Source organism: Equus quagga, chromosome 18 (genome assembly GCF_021613505.1).
Source record: "Equus quagga isolate Etosha38 chromosome 18, UCLA_HA_Equagga_1.0, whole genome shotgun sequence".
Taxonomy (NCBI): Eukaryota; Metazoa; Chordata; class Mammalia; order Perissodactyla; family Equidae; genus Equus; species Equus quagga.
The window spans coordinates 22,329,754-22,352,455 of NC_060284.1; the positions used below are offsets into that span (position 1 = coordinate 22,329,754).

General features: G+C 33.9%; 1 protein-coding gene across 1 annotated transcript; it reads left to right on the top strand.

Moving 5' to 3' along the window:
- The first annotated feature begins 1,332 nt into the window (after positions 1–1,332).
- Positions 1,333–22,350, top strand: LOC124229755 (calcium-activated chloride channel regulator 1-like). The gene is made up of 14 exons (XM_046645134.1): positions 1,333–1,492; positions 2,671–2,811; positions 3,013–3,160; positions 3,525–3,633; positions 5,951–6,131; positions 9,946–10,173; positions 11,044–11,268; positions 13,446–13,623; positions 14,598–14,698; positions 15,058–15,282; positions 15,572–15,839; positions 16,404–16,574; positions 17,102–17,341; positions 21,152–22,350. Exons 1-14 carry the CDS (start codon positions 1,334–1,336, stop codon positions 21,490–21,492), a joined length of 2,715 nt encoding a protein of 904 aa, XP_046501090.1. The 5' UTR covers position 1,333; the 3' UTR covers positions 21,493–22,350.
- The last annotated feature ends 352 nt before the right edge of the window (positions 22,351–22,702 follow it).

The window sequence follows — 22,702 nt, forward strand, 5'->3', positions numbered from 1 at the left end:
ATTAAAAACAACAAATGCAACGCAGGTAGTATGTAATAAGTGGTTCAAATGAGTTCAAAAGAAAGAAAAATTACTTCTAGAGTGGATTATTTGAGATTTTATGGGTGAGACCACAGCTAAACCGGACCAGCAAGGACTGGATACTGTCAATAGATGGAGAAAATCAAAGATCATTCCAAAGGGCGTATAGTCTCACTCCTGACAGACAGTTCCTCCTCTAGTCTTTTTTGGACAGGCTTAGAGACTACTCATTCCCTAGATGAACACTGAAAGACTATATTTAAAGTTTTACAAAAGAAGCAAATGAAAACATAATAAATAATTGGCAAAAATTTACAGCAAGGTTTGTATTCATAATATAATATATAACGTTTAATAATAATGGATAATATTTAGTGAGTGCTTATTAGGCACCAGGAGTCTTGTATGAAGTGCTTCCCACAGATTATCTCATTTAAACATGCATAATTACTCCAATATCACAGAAGAGAAACTAGACCTAAAAAGAGCCATACAAAGCTTACTAAGAATCACGTGACTGTTAAGTGACCAAAGTAAGGGTCAGGTTTAGATTCATCTGACTTCAAAGCCAGCTCACAATGCTATGTGTACAACAATTGCAAACTAAGGAACACTGGCAGATTTGTATCCAATCCAAAAAATAAATTTTAATTGAGGCGTATTAAGTTTTCAAGTTACATAAAGACTTAAAGCATTCAATGCCACTTGAAAACTGAAATACACAAGTAGTCATCACAGAAGGTAACCAAAACACCCCTTTTCCCCTAACCCATAGCTGTCCCCAACCACTGTGTTTATATCACTCCCTTCAAAAGGAAGAACAGAAATCCTGACTCACTGCCAATCATATTCTAGTTCCTTTATTGTTTTTTGTTTTGTTTTGCTTGTTTTTTAAACAGGCGTTTTTCATGTGCTCTTTCCTGGTGCTTTTCATTTCAGTTCCTCCTGGTTCTAAAAAGTATTTTTCTGTAAACCCATCCCAGGATTGGAAAATCTCTAATACTATTTGGTGATGGTGATGATGATGATGATGCTGGCCACTACAATGACAATGACAACTACACAAACAATCTAAAATAACTTCTCAATTCAATGAGTACTTAACACCTTAGCTGGCTTAGAAAGTATGATAAACATTGCTACCTAACAACCAAATCTTCAGAATGAGTAAGATAAGGAAGCTCATCAGGATATTTAAGCAATTTATTATGTAACATTCATGCAAATACTTTGGTTTAGATTCAAATTCCTCATTTCAGCAGATATAAATACTCTCCTTATCTTTCCAAAAGGTTTATTCTAACACGCAAAAATGGTGCTCAGTTTGAATGTTATTCTGTTCCTAGCTTTGCATGTCCTGACTACAGTGAAAAGCTCAATTTTAAATTTGACTAACAACGGATATGATGGCATTGTCATTGCAATTAACCCCAGTGTACCAGAAGATGAAAAACTCATTCAAAACATAAAGGTAAGAGAGAAAATTTTATTATCCACTTATTTTTATTTCAATAAGTATTCTCAACTCATGTTGGCTAGGTACATACACACACACTCACACAGAGTTATAATTTCCCAAAATTGCTTTGACAATAGTCATCATTTATGTAGTATGTATCTAAACTGTCAAGATTAATGTTTGCTTAAAGTGTGATTTATCATATATTAATAGTATTAGTCATTCCTCTAATGAATTATTAAAAGGCTAAATTATTAATATTTTTTAAACTCATTAAGCTAATAGAAAGACTTTAGAGCTGGTGGAGAGTTATTTTCAAATTTTATCTTTATAAAATTACTTTTACAATGTTTAAATAACTAACCTACACTTAAGCCCTAGAGGTTTATTATCGTATACGTTTTTTCAGTTGTTCATACTTGTTCAACTCTGAAAAATTCAAAACGCTTATGTATCTGATCTTAAGGAAAATAATACATATTTCTGAAGTTGACTTACTTCCTAATTTTATTCAGGTTAGTCAGTATAATAAAAACACTTTATATATAGCACTTTAATATATACTGTCTTCTTTGATCCTCTCAATATCCCTATGAAGTAGTCAAGAACAGAGATTATTCCCTTGTTATATAAATGAGAGAAGATAAGTGATTTGTACAATCATACAATTAGTGACAAAACTGGGACTTAAAGCCATCGAGATCTATATACTTTTATTTTCATTACTGCTTGGTAAAACTTTGCCTTTTACGAACACATTCCACATGAGAAGATAACTCAAAATAAATCCTGCAAAAATTTTTTTCGATTAACAGTAAGTATAAAATCTACCAAACTTTAAACTCCCAAACCAATTATCAGCGCCTCTGTTGGATTAAATAAGCAACTTGCCAACAGGTCCCTGCCTTAATCCCCTTCAGATCTGACCCAGCACCTTCACTCCCCTCTCCAACCCATAAAGCTGAAAGCAGGTCTGGATAGGTAAGAAATGGAGAGTTGATTTTTGAGCATTTGAAAATGCGGAGTTTATAGATTAGAGTGATACAGTAAAATTCGACCTATTTTTCAGTTAGTCTTTGCCAAAATATTTGGGGTAAGGGAGCTTAGATTTGCTTCTTATTTGTATATATACACTTTTATGCTCATTTCATTGTGAAAGTGTTACCACAAGGTATTTTTAATTTTGTCAGAAAATGGTAACTGAAGCTTCAACTTACCTGTTTCACGCCACCAAAAGAAGAGTTTATTTCAGGAACGTAAGCATTTTAATTCCAATGACCTGGAAGTCAAAATCTGAGTACTTAATGCCAAAACAAGAATCATATGAACAGGTAGGACATTTTATGTAGTTCATAAACTGCTTCTTTCTTCCTGGGCTTTTTTAAAATTAATACTTACAATTTTTTAGTAATTATTAATCACTACTTTAGTAATTATATTAGTAATATTACTTGTCTCAATTTAGAGGAAAAATTCCTTGTTCTTATTGCTCTTGCGATCTGTTTTGGTTTGTTTGTTCTTCCACTTTTTAGGCAGATGTCATAGTTGCTAATCCTTACCTAAAATACGGAGATGATCCCTATACACTTCAATATGGACAATGTGGAGACAAAGGACAATATATACATTTTACTCCAAACTTCTTGTTGACTAATAATTTGCCTATCTATGGGTCCCGAGGTAGGGACATCTATTTTACACTTCTATGTTTATTTCTACTGGAAACAACTATAACACTGTGACTAATCGTATTTTTAAAGATTATTTAAAAAGAAAAATAGGTATTAATTAATACCTTTGTTTGGAAGCATACTAGTTATGTTCAATCTAACTATATTTCTTTGTGTGTGTGTGTTTAATAATAAAATTAGTTATTTATTGATACTAATCCATTGCAACTTTTTTGGGGTATCAGAGGGGTGTCAACTTCTAGAGTTCCTTGACTCAATTAGATTAAGGATATGGGGCAAGGAGACTTAAAAATAAGGAATCTATATTAAAATATTGTAAATATAAATTTTTAAGTGGGCATATTCTCTCATAGGCAGAGTATTTGTCCATGAGTGGGCCCATCTCCGATGGGGAGTATTTGATGAGTATAATGTGGACCGGCCATTCTATATCTCCAGAAGGAACACTATTGAAGCAACAAGGTATCATTGTATTGAACAAATCTGTTTTCAAAACTTTCCACTTATGATTTTTTAATTTTCTATACTAGGCAAACAAAAATTATCTCAGTGGTTGAATGCTCATTCAGTTCATTTCAGTATCCAACCTGCCCCGCTATGTATGTGTCCAACTACTTCTGGGGATTCCTTCTTGGAATCAAGATCATTCAAAATTGCAAATCATTTCAGTATTCATGGAGATTGTACTAAAATATGTTATTGTCAAAGGAGAAAGGAAAAAGCTGTAGCCTAAACCTTAAGTATCTTAATTAGTGTTCAAGTTCCTACCCAATCTTTTATTGTGTTTGATTCATAATTTTTTAAGGTGAATCTATTTTATTGAAATCAACTAAACTACTAGAGTTTCATGTTAAATATATTTTACTTTTCATTTACTCTTAAACTTAAAGGAGGGGAAAAAGTACTTTTCATAAGGATAAGTGAGTAAATTGATATGGTGCTTTTTTGTTGGGTTTTTTTTTTTTTTTTTGGTGAGGAAGATTCACCCTGAGCTAACATCCATTGCCAATCTCCCCATTATTTTTTGCTTGAGCAAGATTAATCCTGAGCTAACATCTGTGCCAATCTTCCTCTATTTTGTATGTGGGATGCCTCCACAGCATGGCTGATGAGTGGAGTAGATCTACGCCCAGGATCCAAATCTGTGAACCCAGACTGCCAAAGTGGAGCATGCAGAACTTTAACCACTTGGCTATGGGGCTGGCCGCCCTGATTTTTTAAGAAATATAATCTTGGTAGATTTAGACAGGCCCTATTTATAAATAGATAATATATTTCAATTAAAAATATCAAGCATATGGAGTATTTAAAGAATATTAAAGAACAACAGAAATCAGAGTAATAGGGAAAGTCTTTGGGATAAAAAATATACTAGAGGACAGAACTGTGATAGAAAAACTGCCTCTCCCCACCTCCTTTGTGGGGTTTGCTTTATCTCTGCTAAGCTGCCTAGAGTCTCTCGCACAGACTGGGCTCTCAATTCAGGATACTCATTCCTCTTCCCTCCTCCCACGCAACTCCTCCCAGCACCACCTCCCTTATCCAGACAATGCTCGTTCATCCTTCAAGACTCAGTTCAAATGTTGCTTCCCTAAGTGTCTTTCCTCTCCCTCCATTTGGGGTTAGATATCTTTGAACGTGTTCTCAAAACAATATGCATGGACTTCTCTCACACTGAGCATCAATCAACTGTGAAATTTTATTTTCCCCACTAAGATCTCACACTTAAGATCCTTGAGGACTAATTTTTTTCTAATCCCCTAGCCTTGGGCCTGGCACAAAACCAAGTAAGTAAAAGCTAAAGAAAGAACGTATCAAGAAATAAATTTTTGATGAATTAACAAAAACGAATGAGCTCCTTATCAGTCATTCAAAGAGATATATTAGTAAAAACAAGCATCTAAAATAAAATTTATTGAGCTCCTGCACTGTGCCAGGTACTTTATTTAATCATCAGGCTTACTTTACAGGTAACCCTTTTGGAAGATATGACTCATTACCTCCTTTAGTCCTTGCAATACAAATAAATTTATTCAAGTGGATTAATGTTATGAAGTTTAATAGTAAATCAGAATGGGAGTAAATCCTGCAGATAAATAGAAACTCTTTAGAGTCTTTTACCCCATACCCTACCCTGCCTATTCCCTGCCAGGGACTTGACAATTATCTTACTTATCACAAAGACCAAAAGGTTTGAATGCACAAGCATTTCTATGCAGCTTTATTTTCATTTCTTCCTTCAGTCTAGCTCAGTGGTTTTCAAAATGTAAATTGCAAAATGCTATAAACATAGAACAATACATGGTTTTGTATGTATGGTATACACACATATGTGTATATATGTATACATCTATATAGCAATATATACATGTGCATATATATGTGTACCATACATAGAAATTTAAGAGGATTTTAAGCATAATGTTGACTCTCCCCTCCCCACTAAGAAGCAACTTCTCTGTATCTCTTAACTCACTTAATCTTCACAACATCCCTGTGAATTAGGAATTATCATCTTTAGTTCAAGGTCACAAGGATAATAGATTTATTGATCACATTAGTGAGCAATCAACGTTAATAAATATGAAATGACATCATTCCTCTTGTTGAAATCTATGGTAAATAGGGGTAGGACATTGTGCCTACTTCAGTCAAAACGGAATGTTTAGTACATGATCTATAGCAATTATCATTGAGGAAAATATTTTAGGATGTTAGTCTGTATTCATGATTTGTCTGGTCTTCATAAATAAATGTAATCTCATTCTTTTCATCATAGATGTTCAACTCATATTACTGGTATTAACGTGGTTTTCAAGGAATGCCAGGGAGGCAGCTGTTTAACAAGGCCATGTAGACGTGACTCACAGACAGGGCTGTATGAAGCAAAATGTACATTCATCCCAGAAAAATCCCAGAGCACAAGGGAATCCATAATGTTTATGCAAAGTCTCGATTCTGTAAGTACCTTCTTTTCCTAGTCTCACAAAGGAACCTTTTGGGAAAAATTAATTAGGGAAGCTAGATTTTCTACTATGAAATTATATATACCAATAGAAATGAGAGAAATTACTCAGACAATTAATTAACAGCTATTTTCTCCAGCCTATGTCAGGGTGTGTCCAGAAATCATCCCACCCTTTCGTATTAACCTGTGTCTTTTCTTCAGATGTAGAACTGTACCCTTCTCATTGGCGTGACGTAATTTCTTATAGCATCCCTTCCCTCATTTGACTTCTGTGGACTTGTGTCTAGAACTGCAACCTTGTTTTAATTCTCTCTTTTAAGTGTTAGTCAGACCACTTTTCCAAAGTAATCCATTCTGTAGCTTTGAAAAGTACTGACATTCTAGATTTCCCATTATCTTCCCGCTAAAGCACACCAAGCTATTGCAAAGTGATATTGTGAAAACATAAATGGCTCTATCTCTACAGAACAGACTTAAGGGAAAAAGTTCACAATCACTAATATCAACACAATAATTCAAGTTCCAAAGCTAATGTTTGACCTGAAATATCTGATTTAAATACATAAAGCTCAGTGGATAAGAACAGGTGCCTTCGAATCAGATAGACTTGATATCAAAACCCAGTCTGTCATTTTCAAGCTGCGTCACTATGAGAAAACTGCTGAATCTGAGATGTAGTTCTCTCATCTTTTAAGTGGGTATTATAATACTCACTTCACAATGTCATTGTTGTTAGATTTACAAGATCTAATGTAAAAAAGTATGGTCAGTGTTTAGCACAAAGAACAAAATAAACTTTAAATTTTTAAAATTTATAAAATATTTGGATAATAGTCAATTGTCTCTTTCCCTGGATAAGTCCAATCTTAACTAATACAAACATATTATAGCTACCTAATGAAAACTTCTAAACATGTAAAAAAGATTTTTAAATATGAAACATATGAAAGTTATCAAAAATAAATCAAAATAAAGTACTACCACTAAATAGTAAGACTAACTTATTTTTTAAAAGTAAATTTTCATATACCAAGTCAGTAGCAACAAATACTTCCATAGGTAGAGGTTTGTAAAAGCCTATTGTTTCCAATAAAATTTAAAATTGTTTTGGAGCCGAGGGCATTAATGATGGACTTGAGTAAAAATTTAAACGTGATATTTTCTTCTAAAACTCTTAAGTGAACCCAATTTGATATTTAAGTAGAAATTGTTTTCCAGCCTAATAAAGCTCCCTCCTGGGAATATTTGAAACATGAGTCAACAAAGTTCACTTCAACCTGCTGAATCTGGATCAGCAAAGGCTAGCCAAAGAATTCAGCATCCAAATAGATATCAGATCATGTGACACAAGAGGATAATTGGAATATGTACTGTCTGTTCCAAACTATAAATTCCAAAAGCATTTGACTCTCCAGAGACAACTGATGCTGCCTACCTGGGACATAAATAATAATGAAGAAGATCACGTAGCTGAAATACAGAGGGCAACTAATTATATAAGACATGGCTCGGAGATAAATATTGTACTTTAACCATATATCTTGTCCAGAATAACACTAACTTCTAATTATTATAATATAGATGAAATATAATGCATAGCATCTGTACCCAGGGCATAAGCTCAGACCCAGGAGAGATATGATCTTAAATACCGAATGTTCAATTCCATAATTTCTTTCCCTTAAATTTCACTATTCCTACTTCATGCCCAGCACTGTGTTAGGAGCTGGAAATACAGAAATAATTAAAGATAATTGTTCTTGAGGAAATGTTTAGTGAGAGAGGTCGAGCTATAAGGAAAACATATGGAATACAAAACAGGAAGAGATATAAACCAAGTGCTACGAGAGTACAGCAAACATCTCCAACTGGAGGTCAGAAAATGGTTTCTAAAAAGACGAGTTTTGAGTTGGGATTTGAAAAAGACGAGTATAAATTTACCAAAGCAAGAAGGGGAAGGATATTCTAGGCAAAGAAATAGGTTTACAATAACAAAGAATGGAAAAATACAGGATGCCACACATGATTGTACGAGTTGAGCAGTCCTCAAATTAGCTGCATCATGGACCCTAAGATTTTAATATTTATTAGAACAATTTTCAGGTAGATAGCAGCAAAAGAACTTAAGAAACTTTTTAAGCACCTTTTTCTAATTTACTCAAAATTTCCTGTCCCTCTTTCCATTTGAGTTAGCTGAGACCTTTGTGAAAGTTTCTGGCATACTCTAAGGACAGGAAAAAGTTCAGTGTGGTACAAGCAAAGGACACACAGTGAGCAAGAAGCAGGAAACAAGACTGAAGCAAGAAACTGGGACCTACAAAGCTAAGGTGTTTGGATTTTACCTTATTAGCTTCAGACTGGCGATGTAATCAGCTTAATTCTTTCAGGAAGATAATCCTACTAATTGTGAGGGAAAAAAGGGAGTGAGGGGCCGACCCAGTGGCACAGTGGTTAAGTTTGCACGTTCTACTTCAGTGGCCAGGGGGCCACTGGTTTGGATCCTGCGTGCGGATATGGTACAGCTCATCAAGCCATGCTGTGGCAGGCGTCCCACATAGAAAGTAGAGGAAGATGGGCACAGATGTTAGCTCAGGGCCAGTCTTCCTCAGCAAAAAGAGGAGGATTGGCAGCAGATGTTAGCTCAGGGCTGATCTTCCTCAAAAAAAAAAAAAAGCAAAGAAAAAATGAAGTGAGATCATAATGGATGCAGGGAGAAGAGATGGAAGGCCATAGCAATAGGCAGATAAGAGACCTGAAAGCCCTGATTAAGGCAGTGGCAGTGGTAGGGGAAAGAGAGACTAGATTTGATAGGCATTTCATATCAGCAAGACTTGATTATGAATCATCACTTTGATTGAAAACTGTATTTTTCTCCCATCCAATATAACCCCTCCTGGGAAATGCAAATCAGAACCATATCACAAGGAAATAAACTCTTAAAACTTAAATAAAAGATATTCAAATTTAATAATTTAATTGTAAATCTGAGTTTACATCTGGAGACTCTATTGGGAGGGGATTTTTTTAAAAAGGAAATGACATTTACAAAAGTATTTCTTATAAGCTAAGACTTACTGCAAGGTGAATTCTTTCCTGAACACTGCACTGGTTTATGGAAGCATTTTTCCAATACTAAGTTTTCAAACTTGGAAGATTTTCACAGGTTTCATAGTAATGAAATATCATTTGGCAGAATACTGGATACAACTCACCATTTGCAACTGAAAGAGAAGCAATCACATATCTTCATATTCTCTCTACATTTTCATTACTTTTTCAAGAATAGTATTTTATTTATGTCAGAGTTCACACAGCCAATAATAACCCAGGATGTTAAAATACCTGTTCTCAAGTTTTTCAACCAACTATAAAGAGATAGAAAATAGTTAAGCAATTAAAGAAGGCCATTTTCTTTATCCCACTTTTAGGGGTCAGTTAGAAATTACTGCAAAGCCTGTCCCTTTTCCACTAACCTTAATTCACAGCTTTATTTCCCCAAGAGTCTAGAAGGGAAAGTAAGAAGTGAACTCAAGCAGTTGTGCCAGTATCACACCACCCACCGCCTGCTATGATCTACCTGTACCTTAAAGAATCCCAAAAAACTTTCCAGTGCATATTGATGGTTTTACCTTGCTTCCTCTCAAGTTTGCAAAATGGATGGCAGAATGTTAGATTATAAATAACTTTTAATTGTTAGGAGATAAAATCTGTGAAGGATGTATATGCTAACCAAGCGCATATTTGGAAAAGAGGGTAATGCCACACTGGTTATCATGATATCATTTTCTAATTGATTTTTTTTCCAGGTGACTGAATTTTGTACAGCAAAAACACACAATACGGAAGCTCCAAACCTACAAAACAAAATGTGCAATTACAGAAGCACATGGGATGTAATCATGGACTCTGATGATTTTCAGAATGCATCTCCCATGCCAGGAACAAATCTACCACCTCATCCTACATTTTCATTGCTCAAGTCCAAACAGCGAGTAGTTTGTTTGGTACTTGATAAATCTGGAAGCATGGATTCAGTAAGACATTTACTTGTTAGCTCTCTTAAATTAAGTATTTAAGCTAATAGAAATATAATTTAATCTTAGGTTTAGTTCTACTTAGCTAATTAAAATATACACTTATTATTCTACTAAATTTTAGTATAATGATTTTATATGGACAATTACTAGAAGATAATATATTAAAACAAAGATAATTGTTATATTAAGATTATTGGATTATATGTAATGTTTATTCTCTAACTTTTATAGATAATGTTTATTCTTTCATTCAGTTAAAGAAAAAACTGAACAAAATATAACTGAACAAAAAGAAAACATGAAAATCATTCATAATTCCACCACTGAGCATATGTCATTTTAGTCTTTTTTCTGTTCATGTATTTGTTTTTCCTGCTCAAAAATGTGATTATATTTTATGTTTTATAATGTGATTTTTTTACTTACTATACCTTAAACACTCTCCAGGGAAAAAAATGATTCCATGACATAATTTTTAATGGCTGAATCATATATACATACCATAATTTAGTCAAATAACCTCCTGTTATTGGACCTTTTGGAGATTTTCAAGTTGTTATTATTAAAAATTATGTTGTTTTGAACATTTGTGTCTTCATTTTTAAGTTATTTCCTTAGCAGAAATTCCTGAATATAAAACTGTTAAATAAAAAGTTATCAATTTTTAGGGCTTTTCCAACTATAACATGACTAATTATTTTTAATTTTCTTTAATATTATTTCTTTATAATAAAATGAAAGACTTAAATTCTAAAATACAGTAATCAATTATTATCATGATCTGCGGCCTGTAGACAACTTCGTCTTCCACCAATTTGTCAGGACTTGAGGAGAATCAGGAATTGTTCAGAGATCTTTTTCTTACAGGACGACCGTCTCCTTCGAATGAATCAAGCAGCAGAATTATATTTGATTCAAATTATTGAAAAGGAATCTTTGGTTGGGATGGTCACATTTGACAGCTCTGCTGAAATCCAAAATAATCTAACAAAAATAACTGACGATAATGCTTACCACAACATCATTGCAAAACTGCCTCAGTTTGCTGGTGGTGGAACTTCAATTTGTAATGGACTCAAAGCAGGATTCCAGGTACAATAAAAATGTTTTTCTAAGTATCATTTGCCATTTACCATTACTTTTAATTTTGTCCAACTATCTTTGAACAAGGGTCATGAGCTCACAGGTCCCTCATTTAAATAATATTTTTTAAAAAAAGACTCTCCTACTGTCTTGTTTACAGCTGGAGGCTCTCTGAGTGTGGTTATTCCACCAACATATTCCTGAGGGACTGAGCTGCATGGGGAGTAGTCAACCAAGGGAAGAAAACTCCAGTGTGCACATAACCATCAAGATTTCATTGAGGAGCTCCCCATTCCTTCTTCTCTCCCACAGTCTGAATTTCTGTGAGCAGAAAATAATGCTGTTAAGGAGACTGTGGAAGAGGGAAATTAGTAATATTTCTATTATGAGTAAAAAAAAAAAAATTAGTTCATCCAGTTAAATTAACATTTAAAAATCACAAAGACAGAGGTAGTTCCTCAAGCAGTATAGCCCCAAACCCAAGACACATAGGTGGAAGTTTAACGAAATAAAAATTCTGAAATCAAAACTTGAGAGCAACTTTTGAGCGCTATATTAAACTCCCTCTGGTACTCATTTGAATTTCTTTCAACCTGAGATAGCCTCTATTTAAGCCTATTTATTGTCATTCTTTAAGTCACAAAAATAAAAAACTGCTTTCGGTCACTGATCCTCTAATTGTCTCAGCTAGAAAGTGAAGCCTGCTACTCTTATCCAGGCCTCCAATTAATACCATCTCTTAGCTTTCCTTGTGATGTCTATTTGTTGTAAAGCCTATTGGTTTAAGAAGGTGTGCAGGCTCTGAATTCAGACAAACCTGGGATTCTAGCTCTATTATTTATTAGCTAAATAACTTTGGATAAGTTACTCAACTCAGAAAGTCTGTTTCCTCAACCAAGTAAATGTGGAAAATAATAGCACCTATCACATTTAATTGTGAGAATTATATAAGTATGTGCTCAAGAAAGGATTGTTATTACTATAATAATTCTTATTATACATGTCTATTCACTTCTAAAATATGACAGTACCAAACATTGGGAATACATCATAATGTTTGCACATATTGGTTCATACATGTTTTTCTTAATATAATTTGATATATATCTTATGATATTTTGACCATAGAATCTATTGCTAAATAGATTATGTTAAAGCTATAATTACTCTTAATTACTCATGTAATGAAACCATATAATATGTAAGCATTTTATTTACATAATCATAACAATAATAGCTAAAATATATTGAGTATATACTACACTATTGCCTATATTAAATGCTTTATACGCATAATCTTATTTTATCCCTACCATTACTTTTTTAGTCAGGTACTACTATTGTTCCTATTTTGCACATAAAGAAACTGAGGTTCAGAGTAATTAAATATCTTTCTTAAGAATATAGAGTCAGTAATTGGCAAACCTAGGATTCAAAACCTGGTCTTTCTTACTCCTAAGACCAAAAAGTTAATCACTACGTTGAGCTATTTATAGAACTCTATTATATATGACAGAGAGAGAGAGAAGAAAAAAAGACAGGGAGACTAAACACTAGCCATGATATTTATCAAATGGCAGAGCTGGAATTGATCTCAATTTGTCTGACTAAAGATCTCAGCCAATACTCCTGGTAAAAGTCAGGAAAAGACAAAAAAAAATGGAATACTCAATAAATTTATGAACTTCCTTCTTCACGGCAGGTCAAAGTTTTATCCAGGAAATCCTGAGATTCTCCAATGATCAACTAAAATGCATAAAAAGACACATACTACATCATTTGACCTTGCACATTTGCCATTAGTCATGACTTTGCAAACGCTGTCCGGTCCGCAGCCTTCCAAAACTGCCTGGGTCCTTTGACTCCACCTCAAGTATCTCCTGGAATCATAATAGCTAACATTCACTGAGCACTTTCTACGTGTTAGGCATTGTTCTATGTGTTTTATTCTTCTTCTCTTGGATAGCTTCAGTATATGTGAAAAAGTTAGAAGCACTGTTGACACTCTATCTTTGGCAACCTACAAGAACATTGTACATTATACTCATTTCCATGCCAAAAGTTTCCTTTTGCCTACTCTGATACATAAGCCTGAAGACTTCTTCAAGACTAATGAACAGGTTTATTCTTAGTTTAAATTTTAGATATTATATTCTGTAATTAATAATCTGCTTTTTCACTGTCAGGCAATTGTCTACAGTAACCAGAGTACTTCTGGTTCTGAAATCATATTACTGACAGATGGGGAAGATAATCAAATAAGCTCATGCTTTGAGGAGGCAAAAGCAAGTGGTGCGATCATCCATACCATTGCTCTAGGCCCTTCTGCTGCCAAAGAACTGGAGACTCTGTCAAATATGACAGGTAACCCTTTGGAATGTAGTTTGAATAGAAATTACCAAAAATATCTCTCCCATCTCATGGGCTCTTTCCCCTTAAACTATAAAACTGCTCAAAAATTTCCTGTCCTAAAAATTAATCTTTGCCCCATCCATGTCCTTATCTTTCAAGTTAATATCTTTCCTCTATGGTCCCCCACCACCTCTCTCCATTTCTACGCATACTATCTTCTTCTGTTAGTCAATATTTGCTGTCTTCATTCATTTCTCACCACTCTCTACTACCAAATTGAACCTTCTTTCTCCATGGTTACTAATGACTTACTCAACTGCAATTGTGAAATTATTGATTAGTATCTGTTCTGCTCAATCCTACATAGAGATCTAAATAGCCCTATTTCATAGAGGAAGAAATGGAAACCTAGAGAGTACAAATGATTTGCCCAAGGCTGGAGTTAGAGTGCTGATTACCAATTCTTGCCCTCTGCAATCCGTTCTTTTCCAACTCTTCACACCTAAGTAATCTCTCTCTTCACTAATTCCTATATTATTTACTTTCCACACTTAATTTTTATTTTATTCTAAACTGCCATTCTCTAATTGTTTTGGTATAGCTTAGATACAACTAGAAAATAAGTAGTTGGTTCAAAAAAATTGTCATAAATTTTATTTTTATAACATTATTTAGTGATTAGATCAGCTTTACTAATGTGGGAGGCACTTACATCTAATGACTGATATAAAAACAATAATATTTGTCCAGTTCTTTACATTTTCTTCATTCTAACTTATTTTGAGCAAAGTTTTAATTTTTATAGGATTACACCTGGGACACTGTTATACTAAAAGCTCCTAAGCTTCTGGAAAATTCATATTTTGTTAGTTTAAAAAGAAATTTAAAAATATGTTTTAAAGTACATACATTGATAAAGTACAATAACAAATATGATTTTCCTGTTTTAAATTAGTACTATAAAAGTAAATAAACATCCATTTTAGGAGGACTTCGTTTTTCTGCCAATAAAGACATAAACGGCCTTATTGATGCTTTCAGTAGAATTTCATCTAGAAGTGGCAGCATCACTCAACAGGCTATTCAGGTCAGTGTCTCAGAAAAATTCTTTGCCTTTTCACATTTGTAATAAATTTCTATTATCCTGAATAGTAACTTTATTCCCTAATAAATAACACTTTTGCCTGAAAATATTTCAAGTGTGCAGAAGAAAAACATCCCCACTGAATTTGCTTTTCTGTGACACTTATAGCCACCTTTTCTTCTGATTCCTCTATCCCTTATTTTAAGTACTTTGTATTTGCAAAATTCTTCAAAATAATTCTTATTTTAATCGAAATCTTAAAAATAAATTTATAATTACTCTGAACAGACTAAACTTTGAAATTTTATTAACTAAACTAACAAATTGGTTTCATGTGTTTATTGTTTTTATTTGTATAACAGTTGGAAAGTAAAGCCTTTAATATTAGCAGGAGGAAATGGGTAAATGGTACAGTGCCTGTGGATAGTACAATTGGAAACGACACTTTCTTTGTTGTCACATGGACAATACAAAAGCCAGAAATTCTTCTCCAAGATCCAAAAGGAAAGAAATATAGAACCTCAGATTTCAAAGAAGATAAACTAAATATTCGGTCTGCCCGTCTTCAAATACCAGGTATTGCAGAGGTAAGAATATTCTTTTATTTTCTCCATGCTTTATCAATCAATTTTGAGAAAAAAAAATGAAGATAACATCTTATACACTGTGAATATTAAAACAGTGACAGATCATCTGTCATAAAAAACAAGCCAAATAGAATTAGCGATTCATATCCACTTACTATTTACCAGCTTACAAAATTGCATATTAAAAATCATTAGTATTACTTTGCTTAAATTTCTAAATAATTTTATATTTCAAATAGGAGTAGGAAAATATTACAAAAGCTCTCAAACAGACATTTCTTATTTTCAGACAGGTACTTGGACTTACAGCCTACTAAATAATGCCAACTCTCAAATGCTAACGGTGACAATGACTACTCGAGCAAGAAGTCCTACCACACTCCCAGTAATTGCAACTGCTCACATGAGTCAAAATACAGCACATTACCCTAGCCCAATGATTGTTTATGCACGAGTCAGTCAAGGGTTTTTGCCTGTTCTGGGAGTCAATGTAACAGCCATTATAGAAAACGAAGATGGACATCAAGTAATATTGGAGCTCTGGGACAATGGTGCAGGTAATAAGAATCTGCATCAACTTCCACTGAATTTAAAATCCTACTAAAGTCACATGACTTAGAAGTCAATATTTCCTGTATATACTAATGAATCATATTCTTAAATGAACTGTTTAATTTTAATGTTTTTAAAACTTTTTACTCAGTTATCTTGACGTGAGGCATAGACATGCACACATTTATTTTCTTTAAATTTTATGAACAATTTTACTTTTCCCAGGAAACTTAGGAACACAATTTTTCTCTATTTTCATTAGTGTCAGTGTTTTGCATACACTTTCTCCAGTTTAGTTATATTCTCCTTATTTTGTTAAGATTCCTTTATGAAATAATAGTAACTAATATTAATTGAATGTTTATCATGAATTAAACTTTTCCAAAGTCAAGAGTTAGCAAGTGGTCAAGCCAGGCTTTGAATCCTAGCAGTCTGATTCCAGGGTTCATGTACTTAAAGCACTGTGCTATACTATCTCCCAAAATGGTTGCCATCACTAGTGCTCATAAACAGTTGGGATTGTGATTTTTATTCTGTTGGATGGCTAATTATTACATTTCAATATCAAGGTGCTGATACTGTCAAGAACGACGGCATCTACTCGAGATATTTTACAGATTACCATGGAAATGGTAGATACAGTTTAAAAGTATTTGCCCAGGCAAGGAAAAGCACAGCTAGACTAAGTTCAAGACAACAACAGAATAAAGCTCTATATATACCAGGCTATGTTGAAAATGGTAAGTGATGTTAAAATAGAAATGCATCATTTGTTTACGTAAATTACATGTGGCAAGCATTGAAAATATAATGTACTATGGAAAACCTAAGTATATAATTATATAATCATCTGTATGTTAGAAACATTTATATTAACGGAGCCTGCATAGGACTGTGCTTCCACATGTTTTGTTTACATCCCCCTCAGTTCATTTCATTTACATTGAAAAAAAATTACCTCCTATGTGGCAAGCATTGCGCTAGAGGCTGGAGCTACAAAGATAAATAAGACATCATCCCTGTCCTCAAAGAATTTACAGTCAAGTAGTAAAGACAGATAGCTTAAAAAACAGTTCTAATATTGCATAATGCCTCCTCATCAATTTTAAAATGACACTAATAAAACAAGCTTTTTTTCACTAAAAGCTTTTGCTTTTTCAACATTTGCTATCAATCAGCGTTAACCCTCCACAGCTGCAAGATGAGATTACAAGATAAAGAATAGACATTGCAATATGAAAAGTTACAAAATTACTTTTTTTGGTAGGTAAAATTATACTGAACCCACCCAGACCTGAAATCAAAGATAACACGGCAGAAGCTGAAGTAGAAGACTTCAGCAGACTAACCTCTGGAGGGTCGTTTACTGTAACAGGAGCCCTGACGCCTGGAAATCAGAATCATGTGTTCCCACCAGGTAAAATTACAGACCTCCAGGCTAAGTTTAAAGAAGATCATATTCAACTTTCATGGACTGCCCCTGGCAATGTCCTTGATAAAGGAAAAGGTAAGTTCGACATTAGGTTTTAAAATATGCTAAAAGAAATTCCATTGGCTTTCACATGCTAGTAATTTTCTAATGTCCTATTTATAAATAACACGAATGGAGTGTCTACTGTGGGCCATTAGTAACCTATTTTTGGATATGAAAACTGAAGTTCCAAGAGATAATGAACTGGCCCAAATTAATTCTATACTTAATAACTTCGACATCTAACCCATTCTTGTCAGACTCTATTGTGCCAAACCGCCTCTCACAATATGAATCATCTTAGAATCACTTTGAGAATACAGTTAACAGTTTTCTGTTGCATTCTTTTCTCTCTAACAGGGAAAAGTTTTTCTAAGTATTTCTGTACCTGCACAATTTCATTCATTCCTTAACCTTTTGTTGAATTTTCGAACACTATTAGGTTCCTAAGAAATAATCTCTACTCTTAACAGTCAGTTAAGTGCAGAAGATACTTTCTGCAAATAAACAGATAAGTTTACCGAATGTGGTAAGAGATATGCTGTTGTAAGCACTGAATGATATGGAAGGCCACAGACTCCTGGTTGAGGGTTAAGATCACAAGGTATATCTTAAAAGGCTTCCCAGGGAAGACTATCCCTTTCCTAAGTCTTGAAGAATGAGAGAAGTTAGCCAAGTTAAGTGAAGGTATCCCACAGAGATAGAGATCACATGCAGAAAAACTCACTAGTCAGAAACCTTTGGCCATTGAGTTTGAATAAAGTTCAAGGCCAAAATATCTCATTTATTCAAAGTTCCTTATAATAAACTGCCCTCATTCGAGAAAGTTTAAATCATTTCATCTTTGCTTTAAATTTAACTGAACTCAGTTAGTATTTATTGAATGCTTACCATATTCCAGTATTGTGCCAGGCTAGTAGATTCTTAGAAGATAAAGCCAATCTTGCTATTTTCCCTCAAAGGTGGGAAAATGAAAGCAATATGCAATATCAATATACACAGTATCTCAGGGGTTGTCAGTGCTGAAAAGCCACATGTTCAGTACAATAAACATCTCATTGTATACTCTCAAAAGAAAAGATGTTTTTAAATCTTTCATTTCATTTTCTATACAGCATTTTTCAAAGCTATATTTCTTTTTATCATTACTATGAAAGAAAAAAAATCATTCTAAAGCCAAAGAAACTGCCAGAATAGTTTCCTATTCTAAGAGCTCTTCTAGACTTCAATGCTGAAAACTCTTATATGACACCTTCTGAAATATGCTATTTTCCCACACTATGACCCTTAAAGGTATGGCAGAATAAAACAAACAAACAAAAACCAATACTTTCACTGAAAAAGCCACAAATGAAATTACCTGATCAAATGTTTAGTTCTAAACTCAATTCAGCCAAGACCAAGCCTTAAGTTCAAGAATGGCTTCATAGTAAATGTCCCTCATGCTGATTATAGGAACAAAAAGAAGGAAGAATGCATTACATGTGGACACTGGGAGAGAAAGAACTTCGCTGTGCTTAACCACAAATGCCTAAAATAGGTGGGATCTAATCTCCCTCTTTTCTTGTGACAAATAGGAAGAGGTTGTAGTTGCTATCAAATCTTACCCTCACACATTGCAAAAGAAAGTAGCAGCAGTATCTCAAAGAATAATACCTATATAATCTCAAATGAAGTACTTAAACTCTCTGGGATTCAATTTCCATACCTGTCAAATATGCAAATTAAACTAGTTGACCTAGAATTACTAAAACAAGTAGATGTAATTCTAATATTTTATGATTCTCTAATTCCACCATTTTGGGCAACAACTTAAAAACTATATTATTGGCCAACAAGTAATTAAGGAGGTCAAATACATGCCCAACAGAGTTCCAGGTACTCTAGTTGATACAAAAGGAATATGAAACATAGTATTTGCTCTCAAGAATAATAGGATCTAATTGAGAAGATAAATTGAACCTCCATAAAACAATCTGGAAAACTCTATTCCATGCAATAAGAATTCATAGAAGAGGGGCCGGCCCAGTGGCGCAGCAGTTAAGTTCGCACTTTTCGCTTCAGCAGCCCGGGGTTTGCCAGTTTGGATGCTGAGTGCAGACATGGCACTGCTTGGCAAGCCATGCTGTGGTAGGCATCCCACATAGAAAGTAGAGGAAGATGGGCACGGATGTTAGCTCAGGGCCAGTCGTCCTCAGCAAAAAGAGGAGGATTGGCAGCAGTTAGCTCAGGGCTGATCTTCCTTAAAAAAAAAAAAAAAGGAATTCATAGAAGAAAGTCACTGTGGTGGATGAAATACGTGAACAAGACTCCTGAAGAAGGTGGGCCTCTTGTTGGGGCTTGAAGAATGGGGACAATTTGCATAGATAGGAAGAGGGACGCACATTCCAGGGAGTCATGACAGGGAGAGAAGGAACTGAATAACACGATTAAGGTCAAGAAAGCAAAATTTCACAATGGAATATTTGAATTAAAATAAGGGATGGATGGATGGATAGATAGATAGACAGGTAGACCCACCTAACTGGAACACAGGGTGTGTGTGAAAAGTAGTAGAATGGATTGATAAGGCCTATCTATTGAAAAACTAGAATGTTAAGACAGAAGGCATGAATCTTTTAAAAATCACTAAATCAAAGTTATTCACCACAGACTTAAAACATTTCAACATTTCATGAAAAAATAAAGTCTTGGGGCCAACCCAGAGGCATAGTGGTTAAGTTTGCACACTCCACTTTGGCAGCCTGGGGTTCACGGGTTCAGATCCCAGGCGTGGACCTACACACTGCTCAGCAAGCCATGCTGTGGCAGCATCCCACATACAAAGTAGAGGAAGCCTGGCACAGGTGTTAGCTGAGGGACAATCTTCCTCAAGCAAAAAGAGGAAGATTGGCAACAGACGTTAGCTTAGGGCCAATCTTCCTAACCAAAAAAAATAAAAATAAAATCTTCACTTCAGAAAGAGACTTTTGATGTTTTACTGTTCATGGCATTTCAGAATGTGAGAATATATTTTTATATTGATGGCTCTGAGAGATTTCTAAAAGCATTTTGGAATGAAACATTTATGTCAGCATCTTCCTTTCGTTCTTGATAAAATAACAGTTATAATAGCTAATATTTCAAAAATTTATTAAGTCTCAGACATTGTGCTGAACAGTTTTCATGCATTAGCATATATCATTCTCACCATTAGAATAGTAGGCATTCAATAAATATTTGTTGACTGAATTGAATGACAATCTCTATTTTACAGATGAGAAAGCTGAAGGTAAAAAAGGTTAAATAAATTTTTATTACACAGCTAGAAAGTAATATAATTAAGGTGCTAATCAGCCTGTCTAGCTCCTAAGCATGTCTTAGTTACACACTCCAGTCTCTCTGCCTCCTTTTGTTCTGTATCCTTATCCCTGTCTCCCACTCTATATATCTGCTCTCTTACTCCCCCATCCTGTATTATCCCCTCTCTCAACTTAATGAGAAATAATACAGGTGTGGGGTACTGAATGTCTTTACTACTAGAACATTATTATGTTCCTTGTTCTAAATTAAAGTGGATTCAGCTCTTTATGTTTCTATTTCTAAAAAGAAATCTAGATTCCACTTTTTTAGTACTATATGATTTGGAATTGAATTTTTTGTGATTAGATAACTAGATTAAAAAATTGTTTACATATTTGTTCTTAAAATAAAGAAGATGAGATAACCAGACAAAGACTATACCTGGGATTTCCATAACCAAAACCTAGTCTGCCTTTCCGATAGGCCCCTAAATGCAAGGCAGTGTGGTGGCAACAAGGCATCCTAGTGATTTTAATACACATGAAGTACCTACTTGTTTTCCAGCCAACAGCTACATTATAAGAATAAGCAAGTGTTTCCTGGATCTCCAAGAAGATTTTGACAATGCTACTTTAGTGAATACTTCTAGTCTGACACCTAAGGAAGCTGGCTCAATTGAAAATTTTGAATTTAAACCAGAACCTTTTACAACAGAAAATGGCACCAAATTCTATGTTGCAATTCAAGCCATCAATGAAGCCAATCTCACCTCAGAGGTTTCTAACATTGCACAAGCATCTAAGTTTATCCCTCCACAAGAACCCAGCGCCCCTGGTCTGGGTACCAAGATTTCTGCAATCAGTTTGGTAATTTTTGGATTAGCTGTGATTTTATCTATCCTTTAAACTAGGAATTGTACTAGAACTAAAACTCAATGTTATGAGTATTTGGTAAACATTTATTTAGAATTTAATTTGCTATACTTGTCTATTATAAAACTCTTTGTAATATAAAACTGAATGTACAAAAGGAGTAAATTTCCTAATTCCTTGAGTTCATTAATGCTAATTAGATGCTAAATGTAAATAAAAATGAGTACAACATTTCCTATCTTTGAAAAACCCATTTATTAACTCAGTATAAAAAGAAGATGCATATTTGTACTTGTAGGCTTTTTAAGAAATTTTTGGAGTGTGCTACAAATTCACTTGGTATATTAACAAAATCAAAATTTATCCAAGCCATTTGAAAAATATTTACATATCCACAATAGACAATTCTATGGTAGAATTATTTAAGTTTTATTCTTGATTATGAATGAATACTTCATGTTTACATAAACTGTAATCAAAAAGGACAATAAAGATAATTTTCCAATGAGAAATGGTCTAAGGCAGTAAAGAGGTCAAGTTTTTTTTTATCATTGATTAAAAGTGGTATATGAAAGTTTTGACTCTAGGCATGAAATGACTGTTAGATAAAAAGAGAGTTTTATGTGTGAATTGTGGAGCAGTCATATTTTGAGACAATTACTAGATCCTGAGTATCACCAAGATGCTCCATCAGGGCAGGGATTTTTTTTGTTTTCACTGCTATATCCTCAACATCTAGAATAGTACTTGACATTTGGTAAATACTCAATAAATATCTGTTAAACAAATTAATGAATATTTTCATACTATCAAAGAAATTCAAATTTGACCCATTACATCAAAAAATATCCACAAAATATGATGTGCACATGATAATGTGAGGACTCAACATAATGAAAACTAACCACTTAGTAACAGTGATCAGAATCAACACATAGTGTTTCAGCAAATTAACTGCATCACGTCAATAGAATTTATAAACCATCAAATAAAATGTAAATTAAGCTATTAATATAGCAATACTGTGCTTTTTTTCTGAGAGACGGAGAGTGACAGGTATACTGGAGGAAAATTCTTTGTTTATAGGCAGGAAGATTTCAAAAAGTCTTTGAGTGTCTGAAAGGAGGAAGTTGTATTATATATCTGGAAAAGTTGGGGGGGCAGGAATCATAACACATTAGCAAACCAAATCCAGATGTATATATAGGAAATAATAACATATTGTGACCAAGTTGAATTTATC